Source organism: Amblyraja radiata, chromosome 18 (assembly GCF_010909765.2).
Source record: "Amblyraja radiata isolate CabotCenter1 chromosome 18, sAmbRad1.1.pri, whole genome shotgun sequence".
Taxonomy (NCBI): domain Eukaryota; kingdom Metazoa; phylum Chordata; class Chondrichthyes; order Rajiformes; family Rajidae; genus Amblyraja; species Amblyraja radiata.
Genome location: NC_045973.1, coordinates 43,548,026 through 43,574,525, shown reverse-complemented (window position 1 = coordinate 43,574,525; position 26,500 = coordinate 43,548,026). Strand labels below are relative to the sequence as shown.

General features: G+C 44.8%; 1 protein-coding gene across 1 annotated transcript in view; it reads left to right on the top strand.

Annotated features, from left to right (window-relative positions):
* slc6a11 (solute carrier family 6 member 11) overlaps window positions 1-26,500 on the top strand; it is a 186,155-nt gene that overhangs the window by 145,057 nt on the left and 14,598 nt on the right. The window contains exons 9-12 of the mRNA XM_033037252.1: window positions 4,521-4,645; window positions 15,054-15,166; window positions 18,721-18,858; window positions 24,595-24,697. Of these exons, the coding sequence (XP_032893143.1) occupies window positions 4,521-4,645; window positions 15,054-15,166; window positions 18,721-18,858; window positions 24,595-24,697 (479 nt within the window). The remainder of the gene's footprint in view (window positions 1-4,520; window positions 4,646-15,053; window positions 15,167-18,720; window positions 18,859-24,594; window positions 24,698-26,500) is intronic.

Below are 26,500 nucleotides of genomic sequence, written 5' to 3'. Positions count from 1 at the left end.
TCTATCTCTCCCTCCTGACCCCATTTTCCTGCCTTCTCCCCATAACCTCTGACACCTGTATGAATCAAGAAATAGTTATGGAAAAAGACAGGACTGGTTCAAAAATTGAAATCTTGAATTCGGGTCAATTTTGATGGCAATAGACTGGACCTTTCAGAATTTAATTTGGGGTGGCAGATGCAGGCAGTGGAAGTCTGGTAAATGGGAAGCTTCTAAAAGTAAGGTAACAAGAGTTCAGGGCCAACATGCCCCTGTTGAGTGAAGGACAAGGCTGGTAGGAGTAAGGAACCTGGGATGACATGAGATATTGAGGCCATGGACAAGAAAAAGACTGAGGCATATGTCAGGTACAGGCAGCCAGGATGAAGTGAATCCCTTGAGGAGTGTAAGAGTACAATTAATAGGGAAGTCAAGAGTGCAAAAAGGATATATGAGATAGCTTTTTGGCAGATGAGGTAAAGGAGAATCCAAAGAGGGTAGACAAAAGTGCTGGAGAAACTCAGCGGGTGCAGCAGCATCTAAGGAACGAAGGAAATAGGCAACGTTTTGGGCCGAAACCCTTTTTCAGACTGAGAATCCAAAGAGATTTCTCAAGGACATTAAGGGAAAAAGAGTTACCAGGCGGTGTCACTAAGAGTTACTCGGGGGCGGTGGGGGCACTGCAAGCCTGCTGCCCTGCCAGCAGCATGTCAGTTTTTTCTACTTTTTTTGTTTTTTTAGTGTGTTTAAATGTATGTTTTTAATGTTTCTCTGTGTGTTTTGTGTGTGGGGGTAAGGGGGAAACCGCTTCGGTCACATCCTCCGTGGCCTAACATCAAGGATTGGTGCGGCCTATCCCGGAGACACGCCCGGGGCTTCAGCAGCGGGCGCTGCTTGGACTCTCGGCGTGGAGCGGGCGGGCCCTCCGTTCGCTGGCTCGCGGCAGCCTGATGCCGCGGTCTGCAGAGCTCCAGCTGGTGCGGCATCCGCAGCCTGGGATCCCTCGTTGGGGACCCGGGAGAAGAAGAAGCTCCCACCGCTGGACCGTGGCCTACTTTTACCACTGATGTGACGGGGACTTACCATCAGGAGCGGGGTCCCTCGCCGGGGACCACTGGAGAGGAGCTTCGACCGCCAGCCTGCGGCCTAAACCAACCTGAAGCCGCTGGGGTGGGGAGACACCGATTCAGGACTTACCTGGACTATTACTCATCTGGACTCCCGCAGCAGTGGCTGCGGAGGGTTGAGGTCCCGACCATGGGGAAAAATGGAGGAGGACTGTGATGAATGCTGTGGTGGATGTTTGTATTGAATTTATATTGTGTTTTTGTACCGCTGCTGGCAAATTCATTTCACTTGCACATAAAGTGCAAAAACGAATAAAACTGATTGATTGATTGATTGATTGATTGATAGATAGGCAAAGACTGGGGCACCTTAAAAGATCAATTAGGTCATCTATGTGTGAAGGTACAGGAAATTGGGGCGTGAATGTTAACTCTAGGAATATTTTTCATCTGTATTTATTGTGGAGAAGGACATGAATGCTTGGAAACACATAGAAGTTAATAGTGATGGCTTGAAGAGTGTCCATATTAAAGATGAGGTTCTACAGGTCTTAAAATGCATAAATGTGGATAAATACCTAGGGCCTGATCAAGTGTATCCTAGGACAGTATGTGAAGCTGGGAAAGAAATTGGGCCATTGGCACAGATATTTGTAACTTCGACAGCCTGTAAACTGCAGGGTGAATAATTATGTACCTCTATGTAAAAGAGACTGCAAGGAAAAGCCTAGGAACTACAGACCAGTGAGCCTTACCTCAGTGGTGCAGAAGTTACCAGAGTGGATTCTGAGAGATATGATCTTCATGCATTTGGAAAGGCAAGGACTGATAAAAGATAGTCAACGTGTTAGTCAGCGATAGTTATGCGTGCGGAATCATGTCCCATCAACTTGAATGAGTTTTTGAAGAGGTGACCAAGAAGATTTATGAAAGCAGTGAGGTAAACGTGGTCGATAAGGTACTGCATAGTGGACTCATCTGCAAAGTTACATTGCATGTAATCCAAGGTAGCCAAAAATGTTGGAGAAACTCAGCGGGTGAGGCAGCATCTATGGAGCGAAGGAATGGGTGACATTTCGGGTCGAGACCCTTCTTCAGACTGATGAGCGGATGGGGGGGAGGGAAGAAGAAAGGAAGAGGCAGAGACAGTGGGCTGTGGGAGAGCTGGGGAGGGGAAAGAGGGAGAAAGCAAGGACTTCCGGTAATTGGAGAAGTCAATGTTCATACCGCTGGGGTGTGCTAAAGTGAAATATGAGGTGCTGATCCTCCAATTTACAGTGGGACTCACTCTGGCCATGGAGGAGGCCCAGGACAGAAAGGTCGGATTTGGAATGGGAAGGGGAGTTGAAGTGCTGAGCCACCGGGGATGATCAGGTTGGTTATTTGCGAATTGAGCGGAGGTGATTGCCTAGCCTGCGCTTGGTCTCACCGATGTAGAGCAGTTGACACCTAGAACATCGGATGCAATAGATGAGGTTGGAGGAGGTGCAGGTGAACCGCTGCCGCACCTGCAAATACTGCTTAGGTCCTTGGATGGAGTCAAGGGGGGAGGTAAAGCAACAAGTGTAGCAATTCCTGCGGTTACAAGGGAAAGACCAGTTCAACTGCATGTAATCCAGATGAGCTGGTCAATTGAATACAAAATTGGCTTTAAGGTCGGAAAGAGGCGGTGGTGATAGAGATAAGTTTTTACAGACTGGAGGTGAGTACAAGTGGGATTAGTGATCCATAGGGATTAGTGCTGAGTCCACATTGTTCACTATTGATATTAATGAACTCGGTGGCAATGGCATGGAAAGTAAGGTTGCAGATGTCACTAAAACTAATGGTATAGTGGACATTTAGAAAGGTTATCCAGAATTACAGTGGGATCTTGATGAAATAGGTTAATAGGCTGAGGAAGGGCAGATGGGTTTCAATTCTTATAAACGTGAGGTGTTGTATTTTGGTAGGAATTTCTTTGCACAAATTTACAGATTAATTATGTTTTAACATAATTGATTGACGGTGAAGTACTTTGGAACATTCAGAAGCTTTATAAATGTATATCTTCTTAGAAGAATCATCGAGACATTCAACATAGGCTCTGCGACGCACCCTGGCCGCACCAACCATCAAGTCCCATTTACCAATAGTCAATAGTGCTTTTTATTGTCTCGTATGTTAATTGTTCCTTACAAGCAATCCAGTAGTATCACCATACCCCCGTGCCCCGATCAGCGAGTGTACAGGAACAATCTACTGAGCCACATGCAGGAGGCACCATGTTTTAATGCCATGTTCAAAGTCCACACTCTAGCTCTAGCTGTCTCCCTCCTTGGACGCCACTTCCCTCTTCTCACCCGTCCTTTGTTCCCTGGGGTGCCTCCCGCAGCCGACCACAAGGGGGCGGTAGGCTAGACACCGGTTCCAGTTCCCTCCACTCCTCTCCTCTCCTCTCCTGTTCCATATCCAGCCTTCTATGTTTTGCCAGTTCAGGTTTTCATCTAGATATTTTTTATTGATGACCTTTTTATTGGTGACAGGGTCATTACAGTTTAATCTACATGCTGATGTTAAAGCTACTTCCTTCTGTTTGCACTGATAAATGCACACTCCACAGCTCATAACACTTTCAATACTAATTAGTTGGCCACCTGAAAACACAGTTTCTCCAAATACATCATATCTTATTATGAATGGATGATGAATGCCAGACTACTGTTAACAAAGTCTGCCTTTGCCTGATGCAGATACCCTTAACGCAGTGCATGGTGTTCCTCTCCTCATGTCAGCAATTCAGCTGGTAAACACCTTGGACCCATTAACCCTTTGCTAGCTGTTGATGGCCAACAATGGCAGACTTAGCCAGAGAACCAGAACAATTTACAAATGATTGTGTTTCCTATCATTGGCTCTGGTGCTCCTATTGCAGTAATCAGACGGTGTCACTGTTTAGTTGTTTCAGGTTAGCCGATGTGTGAGATAATTTGGGAGTATCTCAGAGGGGAGTTTAGTTCAGTTTAGTTTAGAGATACAGCGCCGAAACAGGCCTTTCGGCCCACAGAGTCCGTGACGGCCAGCGATCCCCGCACATTAACACAATCCTACACCCACTAGGGACAATTTACATTTATACCAAGCCAATGAACCTACAAATCTGTACGTCTTTGGAGTGTGGGAGGAAACTGAAGATCTCGGAGAAAACCAACACAGGTCACGGGGACAACGTACAAACTGCGTATAGACAGCACCCGTAGTCAGGATCGAACCCGGGTCTCTGGCAACAACTCTACCGCTGCACCACCGTGCAGAGATTATCATCTTGATTTTGAAGAGAGGGAAAGAATGCTCCTTTATTCCAACCCTCGGCTTATCATAACCTTTTGGTTGAATTTCAGTGAATATTATCTGAACTGTTTACTGGTGAACTGATAAGTGTTTTTTACACATAGAAGCTGTTCTGAGCATTAAATACATGTTGTTGTTTTGCAGGGATTGTATCATGCTCTGCTGCCTCAACAGCGGCACCAGCTTTGTTGCTGGTTTTGCGATTTTCTCCGTGTTAGGATTCATGGCTTTTGAACAAGGAGTGCCGATAAAAGAAGTGGCTGAATCAGGTGGGTTGCACGCAGTCGTGTATATTGAGAATGATCTGAAACAAGTGAGCTTGTCTGAATGTGACCAGCCAGAAAATGTCGAAGGCAGATTTGGGCACATACTGGTTTTTACATCAATTCTTAATGCATGTGCTGTCAGTCATCCTTTGTATCTCAATTTACTATTCAGTTCCCTTAAGGTCAGTGCAACTGGAGATCTTAGTGGGCCTGTAAAAGGCAATCAGAATAACATTTCAGACTGAAGACAGGTCCCAACCCGAAACATCACATATCCATGTTCTCCAGGGATGCTGCCTGACCCGCCGAGTCACGCCTGCACTTTGTGGTTTTTTTTCAGTATAGGAATTCAAAAGACAATAGACAATAGGTGCAGGAGTTGGCCATTTAGCCCTTCGAGCCAGCACCGCCATTCAATGTGATCATGGCTGATCATCCCCAATCAGTACCCCATTCCTGCCTTCTCCCCATATCCCCTGACTCTGCTATTTTTAAGAGCCCTATCTAGCTCTCTCTTGAAAGCATCCAGAGAACCTGCCTCCACCGCCCTCTGAGGCAGAGAATTCCACAGACTATGTAACGCCACTGTAGAACATGAAGTACAACATATTGCTGTTAATTTTTCTCCCCCAATCTGCTTTCCTGGGTGAACATGTTTAACCCAATCTGGGAAGTTCCACAAAGTCATCAATGCTACCGGTGACCTGTTGGGAAGGAATGACCATCTGTGGTGCAGGTCTAACCCTGATTGTGTTTGTACCTGAGAGAGTATGGTGAAAGTGTGCAGACTTAAGGGCCTGTCCCGCTACGGCGACCAAATTTGCGAGTTTAGAAGAGTTTGCGCTCGCCACAAACTCGCAGCATGGTCGACGCGTGGTCAGAGGAGGTCACTGTAACTCTCCTTCATGCTCGAGAGAAGTTCTTGCATATTCGCGGCCTCAGTTTGGTCGAGGAAGATTTGTCAACATGCTGAAAAATTTTCCGCGAGTACAAATTGGTCGGCTTGGTTCTTTTGAACTCGTAGTGCAGTGGAGTGGGGTCGCCGTGTAGTTATAGGTAGTCGAGGTAGCCGTAGGAAATCTCCTTTGCTGACCGGGCATTTTAATTGACTCATTGGGGAAAAAAACGTAAGCACGAGATTTCAGAACCAACGAAAACCGACCGGTAATGTTAAATGCCCGCTAAACTTTATTAAAAGTTGTTCGGCTTCTTAAAAGTGTCTCCACTCCTCCCCCCCTTCTTTCCCCTTCTACCCCCCTTCTCCCCTCCCCCCTCCCCGCTCTTTTAAATTACTTACCGTACTAGCCGTCTGTGCTAGTGCTAGCCGTCATTTACCTTCCTGTTCATCGCGGGTATCACCTTGGCTTTGCTCCGTGTGAATTTCAGACAGCACTCCCCCGATTTCCCTGGCCCCCGCCTTTGCGATGTGTTTGTGTGTGTGCAGACGGTTCGCGGTCTCATCGCAGACGGTCGATCCAGCTCACGGTTTTTCAGCCGAGTGCCCTCGAGCTTAAAGGTCGAAGACAGTCGCTGAAAAGTCGTGTCAGTGGGACAGGCCCTTTAATTAAAGGCCAAAAGTATATCTGGGAATAGTCACCAAGTAACTGTGAGAAAGAGACAATGTTAATATTTCAGCTCAACTTCCATTCATTATCACTCACCTGTTTATAGTTCACATTTCCAGCATCTGCAGAATTCTACTTTAGTTTTATTAACCAGGTAACAATGAGGGTGTCTAAATGAAATCGAAAGCTAATACCCCTGTCCCACTTAGGAAACCTGAACGGAAACCTCTGGCGACTTTGCGCCCCACTCAAGGTTTCCATGCGGTTCCCAGAGGTTGCAGGTGGTTGCCGGAGGTTGCAGGTAGTGGAAGCAGGTAGAGAGACTGACAGAAACCTCCGGGAACCTCCGGGAACCGCAAGGAAACCTTGGGTGGGGCGCAAAGTCTCCAGAGGTTTCCGTTCAGGTATCCTAAGTGGGACAGGGGCATAAGTTTCAAACCTTGCCATCTAAGGAATGGGTATCCGATGCCACCTTTCTGGGGAAATGATGCAAATATTTAAAGTTATTCCTGATGACTACTGGTTGGTGTTGCCTTCATGCCTGGCCTGACGTCAGCAAATTTATTCCTTCTGGGAGACATTAAGCTGGTTGGTGCAGCCACTGTTCATTGTAATGTAATGTTAGTAAATGGAGATTTTGCGATCCACCCTTTCAAACCAGCATAGGCAACTAGGCTAGCAGTACAACAGAGCAGCACTGACAAACAGTGCAGTGCTTGGCTCAGTTCCAAAGACCCATTAATCTGTCAGTGTGGGATTCCAGGATGTGTTTAGTTTAGAATGATACAGCGTGGGAACAGGCCATTCAGCCCACCGACCAGCGGTCACCCGTACTCTAGTTCTATCCTACACTCTAGAGACAATTTACCGAGGGCCAATTAACCTACAAACCTGCACGTCTTTGAGATGTGGGAGGAAACAGGAGTACCCAGAGAGAACCCATGCGGTCACAGGGAGAACCTGCAGACTCCATAAAGACAGCACCTGTGATCAGGATCAAGCCCAGATCTCTGGCATTGGAAGGCAGCAACTCTATCGCTGCACCACTGTGCTTCCATTTCACTCATTACCAAGATTTAACTCTCCCACCTCTCTCCAATTTTAGGCATTCTCACTTCATATAGCCTCACCATCACCTTGTATTTTCTGATCATTCTTTCTCTAATTTTTCCCCAATATAAACATTCTGAGCATTTGCAAAAAAAATTCTGTTGGTTTTCTTAAATGATTATTTTGACGTTTTTATTTCCTTTTGGTCAAATTTCCATTCATTCTGCAAGAGCCTGACAAGTTGGGTCAGAGATCAGTAAAGGTCTGTAAGGGATGGGACTAGGAGCAGAAAGGAGGTGGGGAGATGAATGAATGAATGAATGAATGAATGAATGAATGAATGAATGAATGAATGAATGAATGAATGAATGCTCTATCGTCAGATGTGACAAGTCACAGTGGATTCTTTACTTGCGTACCCAAGGTATGCAAATAGTCACCACATAAAGGGCGCTGACAGTTACAAAGTATCCCTTGTCAGGTCAGGTCCCTTCGTTCCCCTCCCCCCCCCCCCCCCCCCACCTTGACAGCGAGTCCTCCTTTGTTCCTCCCCTCACGGTGGTCTCCCCCATGCCAAGCCCCCCCTTTGTTCCCGGCAGCACAAGGTGACCAGGGTTATTGGGCAGAAAGTGAACCAGATCAGTTGTTCCATTCCGTTGTTCTGTTGCTGTGCTTCAGCTCAATTAAGCTGAGATTTAGCACAATGCCAAGAAGTCCAAGAATAATGTGCCTTCATTCACAGGTTTACAGCCACATATATTTACATGTCGAAACAGTGCACCATCAAGTGGCAACATTGAGAAACGGCTGTAAAAACCAATAAAGGAAATAGATTTTTCATGGAAGACATGTAAAAGATTTTATAGTCCGCCCATTAAGCACTGCTTGAATTTGAAAGAAAATAATAAAATAACTCTGCTTTGTTTTCTTCACGTAAGAATGCCAAATAAAATCACATCTTCCCTCTAACTGGACATGTAATGTGCAGGGTTTACCCTGACAATCTACATATTTGAGGTTGATGAATTTAGATAGACATTACTAAGCAATGCAACATTGAAGTAATGAGGATCCACAGTTTCCACTTTACACATTGACAAAGAAGGTGCATCTATCTAACTTAAAAGAAACTTTAAGCGGAAGTTAAAATGGATTTTCTTCTGCACTTCACCCTGAATCTAGACTGTGTCCTGAAATGTATTCATTAGTGTTGTCATGCAAAGGTAAACTTAGCTGCTGAATACCTCTTTATGGCCCTGTCCCACCGTACGAGTTCATTCCAAGAGCTTTCCTGAGTTTAAAAAAAAAATCAAACTCGTGGTAAGCACGGAGAATGAAAGTAGCGGGTACGTCGGAGCTCGTAACGCTAACGGCAGGTAAGCTCGGGAAGACTCGTGAAGATTTTTCAACATGTTGAAAAATGTCCACGAGAGCCCCGAGTACCGACGAGCGGCCATTACCGTAAATCTCCAAGTTCGAATCAGGGCCGTGGGACAGGGCCATAAGGCCTCTTAAAGACACGTCAGTGTATATTCACAGGAGGCATGTACACTAGTGAAAAGTGCGGTGGTAATGTCAGTGAGCTGATTGCACAGCCCTAATGAAGGTTTAATTCTCCTGCCGTTGCCTTTTCTCATGAGATTAGAGCATTTGGGTGCAACAAGGGTTGTTGTTCGATGATCAGTGACTAAGATAACTGTGACAAAATGTGGCCAAACTTTATCATTATTTACCATAAAAACCCCCAGGAAGTGCCCATAGACTGCCAGTGATGTTCTTAGAAACATAGAAAATAGGTGCAGGAGTAGGCCGTTCGGCCCTTCGAGCCTGCACCGCCATTCAGTATGATCATGGCTGATCATCCAACTCAGTATCCTGTACCTGCCTTCTCTCCATACCCCCTGTTACCTTTAGCCACAAGGGCCACATCTAACTCCCTCTTAAATATAGCCAATGAACTGGCCTCAACTACCTTCTGTGGCAGAGAATTCCACAGATTCACCACTCTCTGTGTGAAGAGAGTGTGTTCTTCCTTAGGAGTTCTGGATTTACATTGGAGGAGGTAATACCCCCACCTCCAATCTCCAGCATCTCCTTATATTAGGCATTGAAGAAAAGGGCGGCACAGTGGCGCAGCAGTAGAGTTGCTGTCTATAGACCCTGTCCCACTTAGGAAACCTGAACGGAAACCTCTGGAGACTTTGCGCCCCACCCAAGGTTTCTGTGCGGTTGCAGGTGGTTTCCGGAGGTTGCAGGTAGTGGAAGCAGGTAGGGAGACTGACAAAAACCTCCGGGAACCACACGGAAACCTTGGGTGGGGCGCAAAGTCTCCAGAGGTTTCCGTTCAGGTTTCCTAAGTGGGACAGGAGCATTACAGCGCTTGCAGCGCCGGAGACCCAGGTTCGATCCTGACCTCAGGGGCAGTCTGTAAGTAGTTTGTACGTTCTCCCCGTGACCAAGATCTACGGTTTCCTCCCACACTCCAAAGACGTACAGGTATGTAGGTTAATTGGCTTGGTATAAGTGTAAATTGTCCCTAGTGTGTGTAGGATAGTGTTAGTGTGCGGGGATCGCTGGTCATCGCGGACTCGATGGGCTGAAGGGCCTGTTTCCGCGTTGTATCTCTAAAACTAAAAATTAAAAAACTATAAGAAAATCGAGAAGACGGCCCGGCCACTGTGGATTGACAACAACATAAAAGGGATGAAGATACAGGAGCAGAAATCCAGAGGTCTGGCCATTTGATTCAGAACTATGTTAGAATTCCACCATGGCAGCGACAGCATATTATAAATTGGTTATAGTGGTATTTGAATTGTTGTACAAAACTAAGCTGAATCCTTTTTGCGATAGATATTACTGCCCTACCCCAGCCTGACCTGAGGCTCGTGACTGGCTCTGATATGTATAAGTCCTGTTGGTGGTGGGTAGGGAAATGCAGTGGTGTAGAGAAATAAAGAGTGGGTTTTTATGGTATTATTCCTGTGGGAGTTGGCATAGACGTGATGGGCTGAATAGATTTGTCATAAGGTCATAAGTGATAGGAGCAAAATTAGACCACTTGACCTATAAAGTCTACTCTGCCATTCAATCATGGCTGATCTATCTCTCCCTCCTAACCCCATTCTGCTGCTTTCTCCCCGTAACCTCTGACACCCGTACTAAGGTGCTCCTGATAAATGAGAAGATAGGATGAGAATAAAATGCTGGCTTTGCATGTCTCAATGAGTAAAAATATAAATAAAGAGATATCTAGGGCTTTCATAGAAACATAGAAAATAGGTGCAGGAGTAGGCCATTTGGCCCTTCGAGCCTGCACCGCCATTCAATATGATCATGGCTGATCATCCAACTCAGTATCCTGTACCTGCCTTCTCTCCATACCCTCTGATCCCTTTAGCCACAAGGGCCACATCTAACTCCCTCTTAAATATAGCCAATGAACTGGCCTCAACTACCTTTTGTGGCAGAGAATTCCACAGATTCACCACTCTCTGTGTGAAAAATGTTTTCCTCATCTCGGTCCTAAAAGATTTCCCCCTTATCCTTAAACTGTGACCCCTTGTTCTGGACTTCCCCAACATCGGGAACAATTCAGAATGGAATTCTGAGGTAGCAGTCTTATTTTAAAAGGGTTGCTTTGCTTTTGTTTTCTTTTCCCAGTCCCGATGAGCACCCTTTAACTGAAGCATTTAACATGTTTCTCTTTCCACAGATACTGCCTGATCTGTTGAGTACTCACAACGTTTTTTCCTTTCATTACTTATGTAGGTTTTCAAAAGACAATAGACAATGGGTGCAGGAGTAGGCCATTTGGCCCTTCGAGCCAGCACCGCCATTCAATGTGATCATGGCTGATCATCCTCAATCAGTACTCCGTTCCTGCCTCCTCCCCATATCCCCTGACTCCGCTATTTTTAAGAGCCCTATCTAGCTCTCTCTTGAAAGCAACCAGAGAACCTGCCTCCACCGCCCTCTGAGGCAGAGAATTCCACAGACTCACCACTCTCTGTGAGAAAAAATGTTTCCTCGTCTCCGTTCTAAATGGCTTACTCCTTATTCTTAAACTGTGGCCCCTGGTTCTGGACTCCCTCAACATCGGGAACATGTTTCCTGCCTCTAGTGTGTCCAAGACCTTAACAATCTTATATGTTTCAATGAGATATCCTCTCATCCTTCTAAACTCCAGAATGTACAAGCCCAGCATTTAAAATTTACTAGACTAAGTGGGACCCGTTGGGTCCCAGCATCACACGGGAGGGCTGGTCACCAACGCAATACTCCACCTCTCCACCAATTCCAATATTGCTCACCAGTGGGGGGGGGGGGGGTGCTGTCTGTTGCGTTAGCATGGGTATTGCGGGCCGAAGGTACCTGTTTCCAGAGGGCTGGTATAGACATTGTGGGCCGTATGGATGCTTGGGCAGGCATCCAACTGTTGCAACGATTTTAAAAGCCACGGCGAGGCAAACAATTGGGCTGCAGACACCTGACAACCAAAATTCATTTTGTGAACACAAACTTTTTTTAAAAAGGTGAGGCAAACAATTGGGCTTCAGGCACCCGCCAACCAAAATTCATTTTGTGAACATAAACTTTTTTAAAAGGGCTGCAGCTGCTTTACAGCCTTATCGAGGGGTATCACCATGAAGTTGACGTGCGTTCAGTGTTATTCGCAGCTCAGTCTCTGCCAGACCCTCTCGTTTCCTGGGTCTGGCAGAGACTGAGTGAGTCCCTCCCCCTGCCGCCAGCGGGGGCAGCAGAGAGAATGGGGAATTGTGTAAAAACATTAATATCTCTCTCATTTTTCATCAAAGGAAAATATCCTCCGCACTCGTACGGCGGAGGGGGGCTCTGAGCGAGGTGGCCAAAAATGACGGCCGTAGGTGGCGGCGTTCTCTCGGAAATCGCAGCACAGTCGGCCAAAAGCGGCCAAGATCAGAGATTTAGTAATATATAGATTATTACATGAATGCCTCACAATTGGCTAATTTCTAATTACCCCCATTAAAACAGTGTATTGCAGTAAGTTCTATCAGTTTCATTGTCAGCCTTTGGGATAAAGTCAATTAAACCTATTTGTTGAAACAAAGAGAAATAAGACCCGATAGAGCACAGAAAATAAACAAGCAGTTCAGCTGACATTCATGATAAAGATTTTAAAAAATCAACACCGGTTTTTCAACTTCAATTCAGTTCCAGTTCAGAAAAGAAATCTATATTTCGGTATGTTATTGTACTTTAAATATGTTAGTGTACTTTAAATTACACTGCCTGTTCAGAATCAGAATCCTTAACCAGTCTGAAGAAGGGTCTCGACCCAAAACATCACCCATTCCTTCTCTCCAGAGATGCTGCCTGTCCCGCTGAGTTGCTCCAGCTTTTTCACCTCCTACAAGGCGAAACCAGGAGGCAGCACGAATGTCGGTGAAACATCACTCCCTGACGAGCTCAATGCATTTTACGCACGCTTTGACAGGGAGAATACTGATGTGCCTTCCCGATCCCCCATTCGCTGTGATGGGATTTCAGTCTCAGTCACAGAGGCCGACGTCAGGAAATCCTTCAGAGGGGTGAACCCCCGAAAAGCACTTGGTCCTGATGGTATACCCGGTCGTGTTCTAAAAACCTGTGCAGACCAACTGGCGGGAGTTTTTACGGACATTTTCAACCTCTCACTTCTGAGGTCTGAGGTCCCCACCTGCTTTAAAAGGACATCAATTATACCGGTGCCCAAGAAGAGTAAGGTGACGTGCCTCAATGACTATCGACCAGTGGCACTAACGCCGTTGGTGATGAAGTGCTTTGAGAGGCTGATCATGGAGCAAATCAACTCCTACCTCGACAAAAACCTGGACCCACTGCAGTTCGCTTACCGCCACAACAGATCAACGGTGGATGCGATCTCGCTGGCCCTCCACTCCGCACTGGACCACTTGGACAACAAAAACTCGTATGTCAGGCTGTTATTCATCGATTACAGCTCGGCATTCAACACAATCATCCCCTCCAAACTGGTTACCAAACTCGCAGAACTGGGTCTCTGCGCATCCCTCTGCAACTGGATCCTCGACTTCCTCATCCACAGACCACAGTCTGTTCGTATTGGTGTAAATGTGTCAGCCTCGATAACAATCAGCACAGGAGCACCTCAAGGCTGCGTGCTCAGCCCCCTGCTGTACTCACTCTATACCCATGACTGCGTAGCCAACCACAGTGCGAACTCCATCAGCAAGTTCGCTGACGACACCACTATTGTGGGGCGTATCACTGATGGGGATGAGTCAGAATATAGAAGGGAGATCGAGCAACTGTCCATATGATGCCAGCGCAATAACCTGGCCCTCAACACCAGCAAAACCAAGGAACTGATTGTGGACTTTGGAAGGAGTAGGAGGGGGACCCACAGCCCCATTTATATCAATGGGTCGATTGTTGAAAGGGTCAAGAACTTCAAATTCCTGGGCGTGCACATCTCTGAAGATCTTTCCTGGTCCGAGAACACTAATGCAATTATCAAAAAAGCTCATCAACGCCTCTACTTCCTGAGAAGATTACGGAGAGTCGGTTTGTCTAGGAAGGCTCTCTAACTTCTACAGGTGCACTGTAGAGAGCATGCTGACCGGTTGCATCGTGGCTTGGTTCGGCAATTTGAGCGCCCTGGAGAGGAAAAGACTACAAAAACCAGTAAACACTGCCCAGTCCATCATCGGCTCTGACCTTCCTTCCATCGAGGGGATTTATCGCAGTCGCTGCCTCAAAAAGGCTGGCAGTATCATCAAAGACCCACACCATCCTGGCCACACAGCCATCTCCCTGCTACCTTCAGGTAGAAGGTACAGGAGCCTGAAGACTGCAACAACCAGGTTCAGGAATAGCTACTTCCCCATAGCCATCAGGCTATTAAACCTGGCTCGGACAAAACTCTGATTATTAATAACCACTTTCTGCTATTTGCACTTTATCAGTTTATTTATTCATGTGTGTATATATTTATATCATGGTATATGGACACATTTATCTGTTTTGTAGTAAATGCCTACTATTTTCTGTGTGCTTAAGCAAAGCAAGAATTTCATTGTCCTATACAGGGACACATGACAATAAACTCACTTGAACTTGAACTTGAACTTGAACTTTTTGTGTCCTTCCCAAAGCCATGCTCCATCACAGGGGAAAATATCGTGCAGATGGGCATCTGAATTACAAGGAGAACATGCTGGACATACTCAGCATGTCAGGCAGCATCCACACAGCGAGGGGCCAAGTCAATGTTACAGACTGATGACCTTTCATCAGCCCACAGCACATTCAAGCGCCTTGAGTATTAGAAAGGCGCTATATAAATCCCATCCATTATTATTATTATTATCTCAATCATAAACTGAATTAAAGAAGGGAAGGATCAAACACAAGAAGGTCGAAGGAAATTTTTACATAAAGCTGCAGATGCTGGAGATCCAAAATAGAACAAAATATGCTGGAAATACTCAGCAGGTCCGGCAGCATCTTAGATGAGAAACAGAGCATTGTTTCACGTTGAACTTGTATATCGAAGAGTCTTTTACCACAAACATTAATTCTGATTCTCATTCCACGGACTTGCTGAAAGTTTTCTATTTGAATTTTGCACCTTTTTTGATTCCCTGTTTAGCTCTGCAAGTGAATTTCAATTCCTCATCACTATCCTTCAGAATTATGACTGAGATTTTAAAGATACGTCTGGCTGCCTCAAATTTTGCCTCCGTTTTGTCCATTCTGCCTATCATAATCGAGGCCTTTGTGTTTCTCCTCAGGTCCTGGGTTGACTTTCATTGCCTTCCCGAAAGCGGTCACTATGATGCCTCTTGCTCCGTTGTGGGCCGTCCTCTTCTTTCTGATGCTCATTTTCCTTGGACTGGACAGTCAGGTAAAATAAACATGGAAATGCTTTCACGTTGAATAATGCACAAACCATTAAAAATGAGCTGGAGTCAGAGCTGCAGAACCCTCTGAGATTGAATTGAGTACTTTATTGTCACATGTGACATGTCACAATTAAATTATTTGCTTGCATATCCAAGGTATGCAAATAGTCAGTTACAAAGTTACTTTTAAAAAGTTACCTGTGTCCCCTCGCCACGTCCCCCTTTTTTCCTCCCCCCTCCCCCTCCCTCACAGCTGGGTCCTCCATCGTCCATTGCTGTTCCCACCTCCCTCACGGCGGTTCCCGCACGCTGGGTCCTCCTTTGTTCCTTCCCCGGCAGCGCCGTCCTCGCTTCCACATGTCCGTCCTCGTCCGTCGGTCGGTGCCATCATCGACCGCCGCACCGACCTCTCCACCAACGCCGCCGTGTCCTCTCCAGACACCTCTGCCGCCGGCCCAGGCCCCAGCCGCAGGCTCCGTAGACCCAGGCACCGATGGCTGCGGGCTTCATCAACTCGCGAGGCTCCAGTTCCGGCCTGCGAGGTTCCAGCCCGTGAGGCTCTGGCCTCAGCTTCTCAGCGGCATCTCCGGAGCGAGACTGCAAACTATTATCATTTATACAGGGCAATGCATTGGTTGGAGCATTTATCTGTGGCATGGAAGATTTTCTGCATAATTTCCAATTAATAATTCTTTTTAGTAATGCCAGATATCTCCAATGTAACTTTTTAATTAAAACATTTCCAATTTGTTAAAAAATCCTTACGCAGCTGTTCTGGATGTCAATTTTCATTCAAAATTTAAAGACCTTCGCTTGTAAAATTCATACACTGCAAGGGCCAGGAAGCGAGCGGGCAAGATCATCTCTGACCCCTCTCACCCTGGCCACAAACTCTTTGAATCACTTCCCTCTGGAAGGCGACTCCGTACTGTCAAAGCTGCCACAGCCAGACATAAAAAAAGCTTTTTTCCACGAGTAGTAGCTCTACTCAATAACCAAAAATCTGTAGCCTCCTTTAACTCTGGTATTTTATTTAATTCACATGTTTAATTAATAATGTTTTATTATTAATGTTTTATGTATCATTTCTAACTGTTACTGTATGTCATGTTGTCATTTGCGGGCGGAGCACCAAGGCAAATTCCTTGTATGTGAATACTTGGCCAATAAACTTATTAATTCATTCATTATTCATTCATTCATACCTCTCTGAGCTTGTGAGGTTGATGACTTCCTTGGCGGGTGGCTATTAATTGAGGAAATCCATGAATCATGCTTAGTCAATGCTCCCTTTAGCCTTTATGAATGGAACGCATGGTTTTAGTAGAGACAGTGATGGTAAATCCTCAAGTGAAAATCTGTTGTTTCTCTTTTGAAGACTAGAATTTAACGAATGAAAGAATGTTTCGAAAAACAAAAGTGAATACAGCCTTTGCATAAGTAAAGAGAGGAAAGTGTTTGGGGAAATACGTACTTTACTGGCTTTACCTCGCGCTAAACGTTATTCCCTTAGCATGTATCTAAACACTGTGAATGGCTCGATTGTAATCATGTACTGTCTTTCTGCAACAAAGGTTTTTCACTATATCTCAGTACACGTGACAATAAACTAAACTGAACTGAACTGAACAGAAAATCTCTGGTGTCTGCGAAGGAGATCCAGGGGTTTACATGGACATGTTAATATAGCAGCTGCTCTGAAGATTGAAAAAATACTAATTCCTGCTTCCACTCTCTCCTCCCTGCCAAGCACCTGGCTACTTCAGGTCCTCCATTTAATGGCCATTCAACTTCATCGGAGAAGTATAAAACCGCACTATTGCTAGGCTATAGTCCAGCTATTTGTGGGCGGCACAGTGGTAGAGTTGCTGCCTCACAGCGCCAGAGACCCAGGTTCAATCCTGACTACGAGTTTGTCAGTACGGAGTTTGTACATTCTCCCCGTGACCAAGGGGTTTTCTCCGGGTGCTCCGGTTTCCTCCCAAACTCCAAAGACGTATACGTTTGAAGGTCAATTGGCTTCGATTAACATTATAAATTGACCCTAGTGTGTACAATAGTACTACTGTACAGGGATTGCTGGTCGGTGCGGACTCGGTGGGCCGAAGAGCCTGTTTCCACGCTGTATCTAAACTAAAATCTAAAACCTAAGAGCTTGAAAACAAAAATGCCTGGATAGCAATTACTTTTAAAACTTTTTTTATAATAGACGGTACTGTGTGGGATTGCCACCATATTACTGGTGGACTTTGGATCAGTTGGTATCCAGAGAGCAAGGACTCAGAAATCCAAATACCTCTCAAAATATCTTACATATAACCATCACTCTTATTTCCCGTGAACTAGTTCATTGTCTTGCTGCACCCTCTTGCAGCAATGTATCCCAATCTCAATTAGACTGTAGTGACTGTGGGCTCCTCTATTGTGGTTTACATAAGCAAATAATCAGAAGGTGAGCTGTTTAGTTTAGTTTATTGACATGTGTATTGAGGTACAGTGAAAAGGTTTTGTTGCGTACTAACCAGTCAGCAGAAAGACAATACATGATTACAATCGATCCATATACAGTGTATAGATACATGATAAAGGAATAACGTTTAGTGCAAGGTAAAGCCGATCAAGGATAGTCCGAGGGACATCAAAGAGGTAGATAGTAGTTCAGGACCGCTTTCTGGTTGTGGTAGGATGATTCAGTTCCCTGATAACAGCTGGGAAGAAACTGTTCCTGAAGGAAGAGGGGAGAAAAGGGAGTGGCCAGGGTGTGACTCGTCCTTGATTACGCTGCTGGCCTTGCCGAGGCAGCGTGAGGTGTCAATTGAGTCACTGGAAGGGAGGTTGGTTTGTGGACATAATACATCCATTACTGAAGGCAGCATTAGGAAATGGTGGCGGTGCTGAGCTTGCACGACTAGTCAGCAGACCCAGGTTGAAATCCTGCCATTGCAGCTGTGGAATTTAAATGTAATTAATAATCTAAAATCCTATTCACCTCTGACCACTGTGAAATGCCTATGAACTGTGAAATGCCATTTCCTTTGGTAAGTTGTGGTTTGGCTGACTGACTGTGCTGGAGGCCTCTGTTAATCGGTCCGAGCTGCCCCATCAATGTGTGGTGCCTCCACTTGGTGCCTCCATTGCTCGAGCCACTTGATAACGCAAATTCCCAAACTCTCCTCGGTGCTCTGTCCCGTGCGGGTCCGCGCCTCAACGTGGTGGAACATTTTGTGTTCAGTGCAAACTTGGAAAGATCCTTTGTTGACGGGAATGTAACAAAGTCGTGTCAACCAGTTTAGCTTGAAGCTGCAATCCGAAATAGGGACACCAAACTCTTTCACATGTGGAAGGTGGACATAAAATGCTGGCAGACACTTTCAAGCTTTTGTAGTTTCTGCTCAACAGAAGGGGAGGAGAGAGAATGAACCAGATGAGAGTGGTCCTTGATTGTGTTGCCTGCTTTCCCAAGGCTGCGTGTAGTGTAGATGGTCTGGTTTACATGATGTACTGTACTGCATCCACAACCCTCAAGTATTTCAACATAACTTCTGTTTCCTTGCAGTTTGTCTGTATGGAGAGCCTGGTGACTGCTATAATAGACATGTATCCCAAGGTGTTCCGTAAAGGATACAGAAGGGAGCAGTTAATTTTCGTTATTGCACTTATATCTTACTTGTTTGGATTAATAATGGTAACGGAGGTAAGCTAATTAAACTGAAGCTTCGTGTTCATATTATAAATTTATGCAAGACCGAGTCGGGGAAATTATCTTTCATTTATTTTCACTTTAGAGCAATAATTATATTTGAAATCTGATATAAGAGTAGCAATTTAATTTTTCAAAGGAGTTTTAAATAGTAAAATGTTACATTGTGGTAAAAGCCAAAAATATATTGACTAAGCTAAACGAGGAGAACTGGGATGATGAGATAGGAATTAAGAAACCTTTGCGGAATCCACAACATTAGATCACAAAAAGGAAGGTCTCCATTATGGAAACTACTGCACAAAGCTACTCCATATTTTCCCTATCACCTGCAAGTTTTGCTCCTAGAGTGGTGATCTATTTTCCTTTTGTAAGCCATGATTCACAATGCTTCCACTCTCTTTACAGGTGATGAGTTACAAATCATTATCCCACTGTGCTTAAAAATGTTTTTCCCTTGTGTGACTTTAAACTTTCTGTCCCTTTGTCCTTGAATCGTCCACGATTGGGAGCAGCTTCATTTCATTTAGCAAATCTAAAATGCTCATACTGTCCACTTCCATCAAATGTCCTCCCGCTGGGTTTTTTTTTGTTGCCCCAAGAGAAGAGCTCCCATTGTACTTGACTAACTTGTGGCCAATCTTACTTGGTCTGGAGCAATTCCCTCATAGAGAAAGCCACAAGAAATCAGTGAAGAGAGACTGATAGCACCAAAGACTGGGTAGGATGGTAGGAGAGATGGCATCGATGCAAGGGTTGGAGAATTGATGTGACGGCTCAGATTTGGCAGAGAGAGGAAGGCAATGAATGTAGAAAGAGGCAAAGAGAATCTGAATTTTTGACTGAGTTTGTGTGAGATGATCGACCACTCAATGCAGGGCATCGAAGGGTGAAAAATATAAGGCACTATAGCTGGAACTATTGGATGGATCTTGGGTTGTAGACGGTAGATGCTAATGGTTTTAAGTGGAAGTGCAGAAGATGGACAAGTTAATCTTCTAGGAGGCTGAGAGAGTACCAGAACCATATAGGAGAAAGACTCATAGAGTCATGGAGTCTTACATCGTGGAAACAGGACCTTTGGCCCAACTTGCCCACACCGGCCATCTACAATAGTCCCACCTGCCTGCATTTGGCCCATAATCTCTCTAAACCTGAGATAGACACAAAATGCTGGAGTAACTCAGCGGGACAGGCAGCATCTCTGGAGAGAAGGAATGGGTGACATTTCGGATTGAGACCCTTCTTCAGTCTGAATTCTCAGACTCCTTTGTCCTATTTTCACACCTTACATTCCCTTATCTATGTATCTCTGTGTAAGAAAGAGAGATAGGTTTGAAATAAGTAATGAGCTCATCGCCAAAGCTTCTGCCAAAAAAAAGAATGGCACTTGACAACATAGATTTAAAAGACAGACATTAAAAGAGGAATTCCCTGGTTACAAAAGAAACGGCAAATTTATCCCAGGAAGACTGGAGGTTTGGCCAAATAGCCATCCGGGATTGATCCCGGAGACCAGCAGAGTTGGTTTTAGAAATGCACCAGCAGATGAAGTGGAGATGAAGACCAGCAGAAGTTGAGGAACAATGAAGGAAGTAGGATAGTGACACAGATAACTCCCTGTGTCAGTACAGAGAGGGTAGTGATCCAAGGAACAGCTGTAGGGAGAGGGGAATATATAAAAGACCAGGAATAATCTGCTCACAACTCAAAATCTTGGTGACATGGCGACAGACCGTGTTTTATGAAGTGCATTTGTACAACATAAGATGCAAATTTTATTATGTTTTTGGACCATCGACTTGACACGAGTTGAATGGGAACTGCTTCAGCTGATTACACTTGAAAAACAATGAAGACAATTATAATCTGAAATATGATGAGTAAATCTTAATAATCTCCCTGAACTCATTTTACAAGCTCTAATTGCACAAATTGGAATTAGATGATTTGAATTTACAACTTTATTGACTGAGCTTTATAAAGCTTTATGCGTAGAAATGAAACAAAATCAGCTCCCATTTAAGCGTGGCCCAATATCATTTATTTGGCGTATGTAAAAATGGACATGAACTATTTTAAAACATATATGCCAAGATAATATTAAAACGAAATAAATGTGTAAAACTAGAATCTGAAGTATGAAAAATCCTGAATTGGCCTAGAATTCGCAATTGACCTGGCAGTGGTGCAGCGGTAGAGTTGCTGCCTTACAGCACATGCAGCCCCGGAGACCCAGGTTCGATCCCCACTACGGGTACGGAGTTTGCTCGTTTTCCCCGTGACCGCATGGGCTTTCTACGAGATCTTCGGTTTCTTCCCGCACTCCAAAGACGTACAGGTTTGTAGGTTAATTGGCTTGGTATAAGTGTAAATTGTCCCTAGTGTGTGTAGGATAGTGTTAATGTGTGGGGATCGCTGGTCAGCGCAGATTCAGTGGGCCGAACGGCCTGTTTCCGCGCTGTATCTCTACACTAAACTCTTGTCCAGGGCAGGGGAAGTGAGAACCAGAGGACATAGTTTAAGGTGAAGGGGGAAAATTTAATAGAAATCTGAGGGGTAATTTTTTCACACAAAGGATGGTGGGTGCATGGAACGAGCTGCCAGAGGAGGTAGTTGAGGCAGTGACCATTGCAACATTTAAGGAACAATTGGACAGGTACATGGATACAACAGATTTAGAGGGATATGGGTCAAACGCAGGCAGGTAGGATTCATGTAAATGGGACATGTTTGTTGATGTGGACAAGTTGGGCCAAAGGGCCTGTTTCCATGCTATATGACTCTATGACACTGCCCTCTAGTTCTTGACTCCTTTACCCTGGGAAAAAGACTCTGTGCATTCACCCTATCAATTCCGCCCATGATTGTGTACACGTCTATATGATCAACCCTTCAGCCTCTTTTGATCCAAGGAATTAAGCCCTGGAGCTTAGATTCTTGAGTCCAGACAATATCCTCATGAATTACCTCTGCACTCTTTCCAGGTTAATGACATTTTTTTCCTATAGCAGAGTGACTAAAATTTGGACACAATACTTCAAATACATAGTATTTACCAACATCGAAAAATAGAACATAGAAAATAGGTGCAGGAGGAGGCCATTCGGCCCTTCGAACCAGCACCGCCATTTATTGCGACCATGGCTAATCATCCCCAATCAATAACCCGTGCCTGCCTTCTCCCCATATCCCATAGAAACATCTCGTACAATTGTAACATAACGTCGCATAACGTATGTTCTGAATTCCACGAATGATGAGAGCCAGTATGCCAGAAGCTCTCCTCACTTTCACTTTCAGGGAACTATGTACTTGTCCTCCGAGATTCCTCTGGAACATAACACTCTCCAGGGCCCTACCGTTCACTGTGACGATCCTGTCCCGGATTGACTTCCCAACGTGCAACACCTCAAGGGCCTGTCCCACTTGGCGATTTTTTCGGCGAATGTTGGCATTATTGACTGACGTATGAGGTCACCAAAAAAGTTGTGGCGTGATTCGGCGTGACGTGGCGTGATGACCTATTGATGCGTGGTGTCTCCTCAAGTGTCACAACATTTTTTTTGTCGCCGCTGGATTTTGAAATGTTCAAAATCTTTCGGCGACCCTGATACGTCAGTCAATGTCAATGGCACGGCAGTCGCCGAAAATATCGCCAAGTGGGACAGGCGCTTAACACGTACCTGAAGTAAACTCTATTAGTCATTCCTCGGCCCACTTGGCCAGCTAATCCAGATCCTGCAGTAGTTCTTGATAACTATCTTCATTGACTACAGTAGCCCATATTTTAGTGTCATCTGCAAACTCACTAATCATGCCTTGTGCATGCGCATCCAAATTGTTGACATGGATGAGAAACAGCAATGGGCCCAGCACTGATTGCTGAAGCACTGTATGAGTCGTGGACCTCCAGTCCAAAAAAAACACCTTCCATCGCCACCCTTTGTTTTCTGACATGAAGCCAATTCTGCACTCATGTTTACAAAGTGTCACTATTCTGGAGAAGCTTCTGATCTGTGTCACAAAGTGAATCAATGTATCCCGCATTCCAGGGCAGCCTTCACTTGAGTTTATACATTCATCAATGGATATCCCTATCCAAGCTGGTGTCCTCTCAAGCCAAACTCTGTTACTGCTACTGCACTCGGCATTCAAGGGAAGGTTTACAGACTAAAATAAGATTCTTCTCATTTTACAGGGAGGAGCTGGTGCGGTAGAGTTAGTCAGAGGGTAGTTAATCTGTGGAACTCATTGTCACAGAGGGCTGTGGAGGCCAAGTCAGTGGATATTTTTAAGGCAGAGATAAGACAAATTCTTGATTAGAACGGGTGTCAAGAGTTATGGGGAGAAGGCATGAAAATGGGATAAGGAGGCACTGGTCAGCCATGATTGAATGGCGGAGTAGACTCGAAGGGCCGAATGGCCTAATTCCACTCCTATAACTTGTGAACTTGTGAAGTTGAATTTTAAATTGGGCAAGATAAGGTAATTGAGATCAATTTTGATTAATTGAATATGTTTCCAGAAAATATGCACTCAAAAAAAAACATGAATACAATTTACCTCAAACGTCATGGCTGGATCGCCAACCATTCCCCTTAACGCCTACCTATTAGGTTGAAGTTCCACCTGCTGGAGATGTGCATTGTGCTCACATCCCAGAGGAGTGCTGAAGGTCATAAGTGATAGGAGCAGAATTAGGCCATTCGGCCCATCAAGTCTGCTCCGCCATTCATGGCTCATCTATCTCTCTCTCCTAACCCCATTTACCTGATCTCTCCCCATAATCCCTGACACCCGTACTAATCAAGAATCTATCTATCTCTGCCTCAAAAATATCCATTGACTTGGCCTCCACAAACATCTGTGGCAATGAATTCCACACCCTCTGACTAAAGAAATTCCTCATCTCCTTCCTAAAGGAAAGCCCTTTGATTCTTTGTCACCATCAAGCTAGAAGTGTTGACGGCTGTGCTTTCAGCTATCAAAGATCACAACTCTGGAATTTCCTCCTTGAACTACTCCACCTCTCTGGCGTATGTTGATGCACTCCTTATACTCATCTTCTTTGACGAAGCTCTTCACCATCTGCCCTACCCTCTCCTGCTGTGTTTGGTGAAAGATTTTACTTGGCAATGCTCCTGTGAAACAGCTCTAAACATTAGATCATATTAAAAGCACTGTAGAAATACAAGTTGCTGTTAGTGCCCAGTTTTTTTTTGGTGTGTACGGGATAGAACTAAGAGGAACATCCACTGACTTGGCCTCCACAGCCCTCTGTGACAATGAGTTCCACAGATTAACTACCCTCTGACTAACTCTACCGCACCAGCTCCTCCCTGTAAAATGAGAAGAATCTTATTTTAGTCTGTAAACCTTCCCTCGAATGCCGAGTGCAGTGATTTATGGGTTACATTTATGCCCAAGAAGATAATCTATTTTGTAAAGTGTAGGGAGAAACTGCAGATGCTGCTTTAAATCGAAGATAGACACAAAAAGCTGGAGTAACTCAGCGGGACAGGCAGCATCTCTGGAGAGAAGGAATGGGTGACGTTTTAGGTCTGAAGGTCTCGACCCGAAGCGTCACCCATTCTTTCACTCCAGAGATGCTGCCTGTCCCGCTGAGTTACTCAAGCGTTTGAATCTATTTTGTAAATGTATTTGCAAACATTATGTGAACGTGTTATGAAAAATGAAGTGCCTAACCAATTTTCTTTGTATTTGAAGGGAGGAATGTATATTTTCCAGCTGTTCGATGCTTATGCTTCAAGTGGCATGTGTCTGCTGTTTGTGGCTTTTTTCGAGTGCATTTGTATAGGTTGGGTCTATGGTATGTTATTCATAGCTTCTTCTATATTTACTGACAAAGTTAGTCTTTATTTGTGGATTACCGAGTGCTAAAGTAGAATGAGATAAATTTAGATGTTTGTATCCCATTCAATGGATATATGCTTATAGATTGATGAAAGAATAATATTTGATGTCGGGATGTCAGATGTCCCATAACTGGAAGCAGGAGAGTCAGCAACTAAATACAACACAAACATCTCAATGACATGCCCCCCTTTGCCAAATTTTATGAAATGTTCGGGACATGGCTACAATACGATACGATAGAACTTTATTTATCCCAGGAGGGAAATGGAACTGCCAACGGTCATAAAACACAAGATACATGAAACAGGATATTAAAGTGACGAGTGGAAAGGATTGAGGATGTGCAAAGATTGGGGAGGGGGGGTCGAGGGGAGTCAGTCTACCCCACGACAGAAGAGGGAGGAGTTGTACAGTTAAATCAGTTGTACGCTTATAATACAATACAAAGGTAAGATACAGCTTTATTCATCCCCGGAGGGAAGTTGGTCTGCCGACAGTCACAACACACGACAAGGCACACGAAAACTTGAAATTAAAATTCAATTAAAAGTAAATTAAAATTGAAAACAAAAAGGAAAAGCCAAGCGACTGTTGGCTGGCTGCCGTGTGCACAACGCCTTCACCGGAACGACCGAACAAACAAATAAACAAACAAATGCGGACTTATCCCCTGGGCAGAGGATTCTAAAACTAGAGTGCCCCCTCCACCCCCCCACACCAGGTCCCCCTTTGTTCTCCCACTGTCCCCGCACGCCGGCTCCCCCATTGTTAATCGTATATTATCTACCGCTACGCCACTGTGCCGCACTCTTTTTTTAAAGATTGGCATGAAGACAATGGGCCAAATGGCTCCCTTTTGTGCTGTCAATATTTAATTCTCTTGGTTTTATCAAAGATTTGTTGAAAATTATTCCGTGTTATGTTCAGTGGAATGAATTCAGGGTGCCAATATGTCCTTGACTCTATGCCTCAGTTGTGGGTGGCAGAGAGAGTGGATTAGTACCATTACTGTTGCACAATTAGAACTATACTATCTTTCGTATCACACACGCACACACACAGACAGGATAAACTATATACAAGACATCTGCCTTTGTCCTGTGCAGCGTCACCTGCTGCACGGGAGGAGCAACGGGTCCTCCCACCCCACACAGTCCACCAAACATCACACTATCAGTAATGATTAGTATTCAAAGCTGCCTTACGGTGTCACATTCAGTAATATTTATGCGTAAAGAATACTAAATATGTCTACGTACCTACTTTAATATACCCAGAAAGACTAAAGGAGAAAAAATAGATGATCAAGTAAAATCCACTGTAGGTTTTTAATATCATTATCTTCTTTCCCTTTTTGTCGTGTGAGACCAATTATTTTATAGTCAGCAAGACAAAGGAATGAGGCTGGTGCGGGAAGGGGTTGTTAGGAGGATAGCAACGAGAATGGTGGGCTGGTAAAAGAGAGATGCACGTATACCACTTACTGCTTATAAATCAGAAGAGTGTCTAGATTATGGAGGAAGATGAGATGAGTGGAACTGGACTAGGCATGGATACCATCACGCCAGCTCTAGCTCCAGTTGGAGGATCATGTCATAAGTGATAGGAGCAGAATTAGGCCATTTGGCCCATCAGCTCTATGTTATTCAACCAGGGCTGATCGATCTCTCCCTCCTAACCCCATTCTACCCCATTAACCCCATTATGTTCAGGTCAGGTCAGGTCGGGGGGAGTATGTAATCCCGTGCTACCTGCT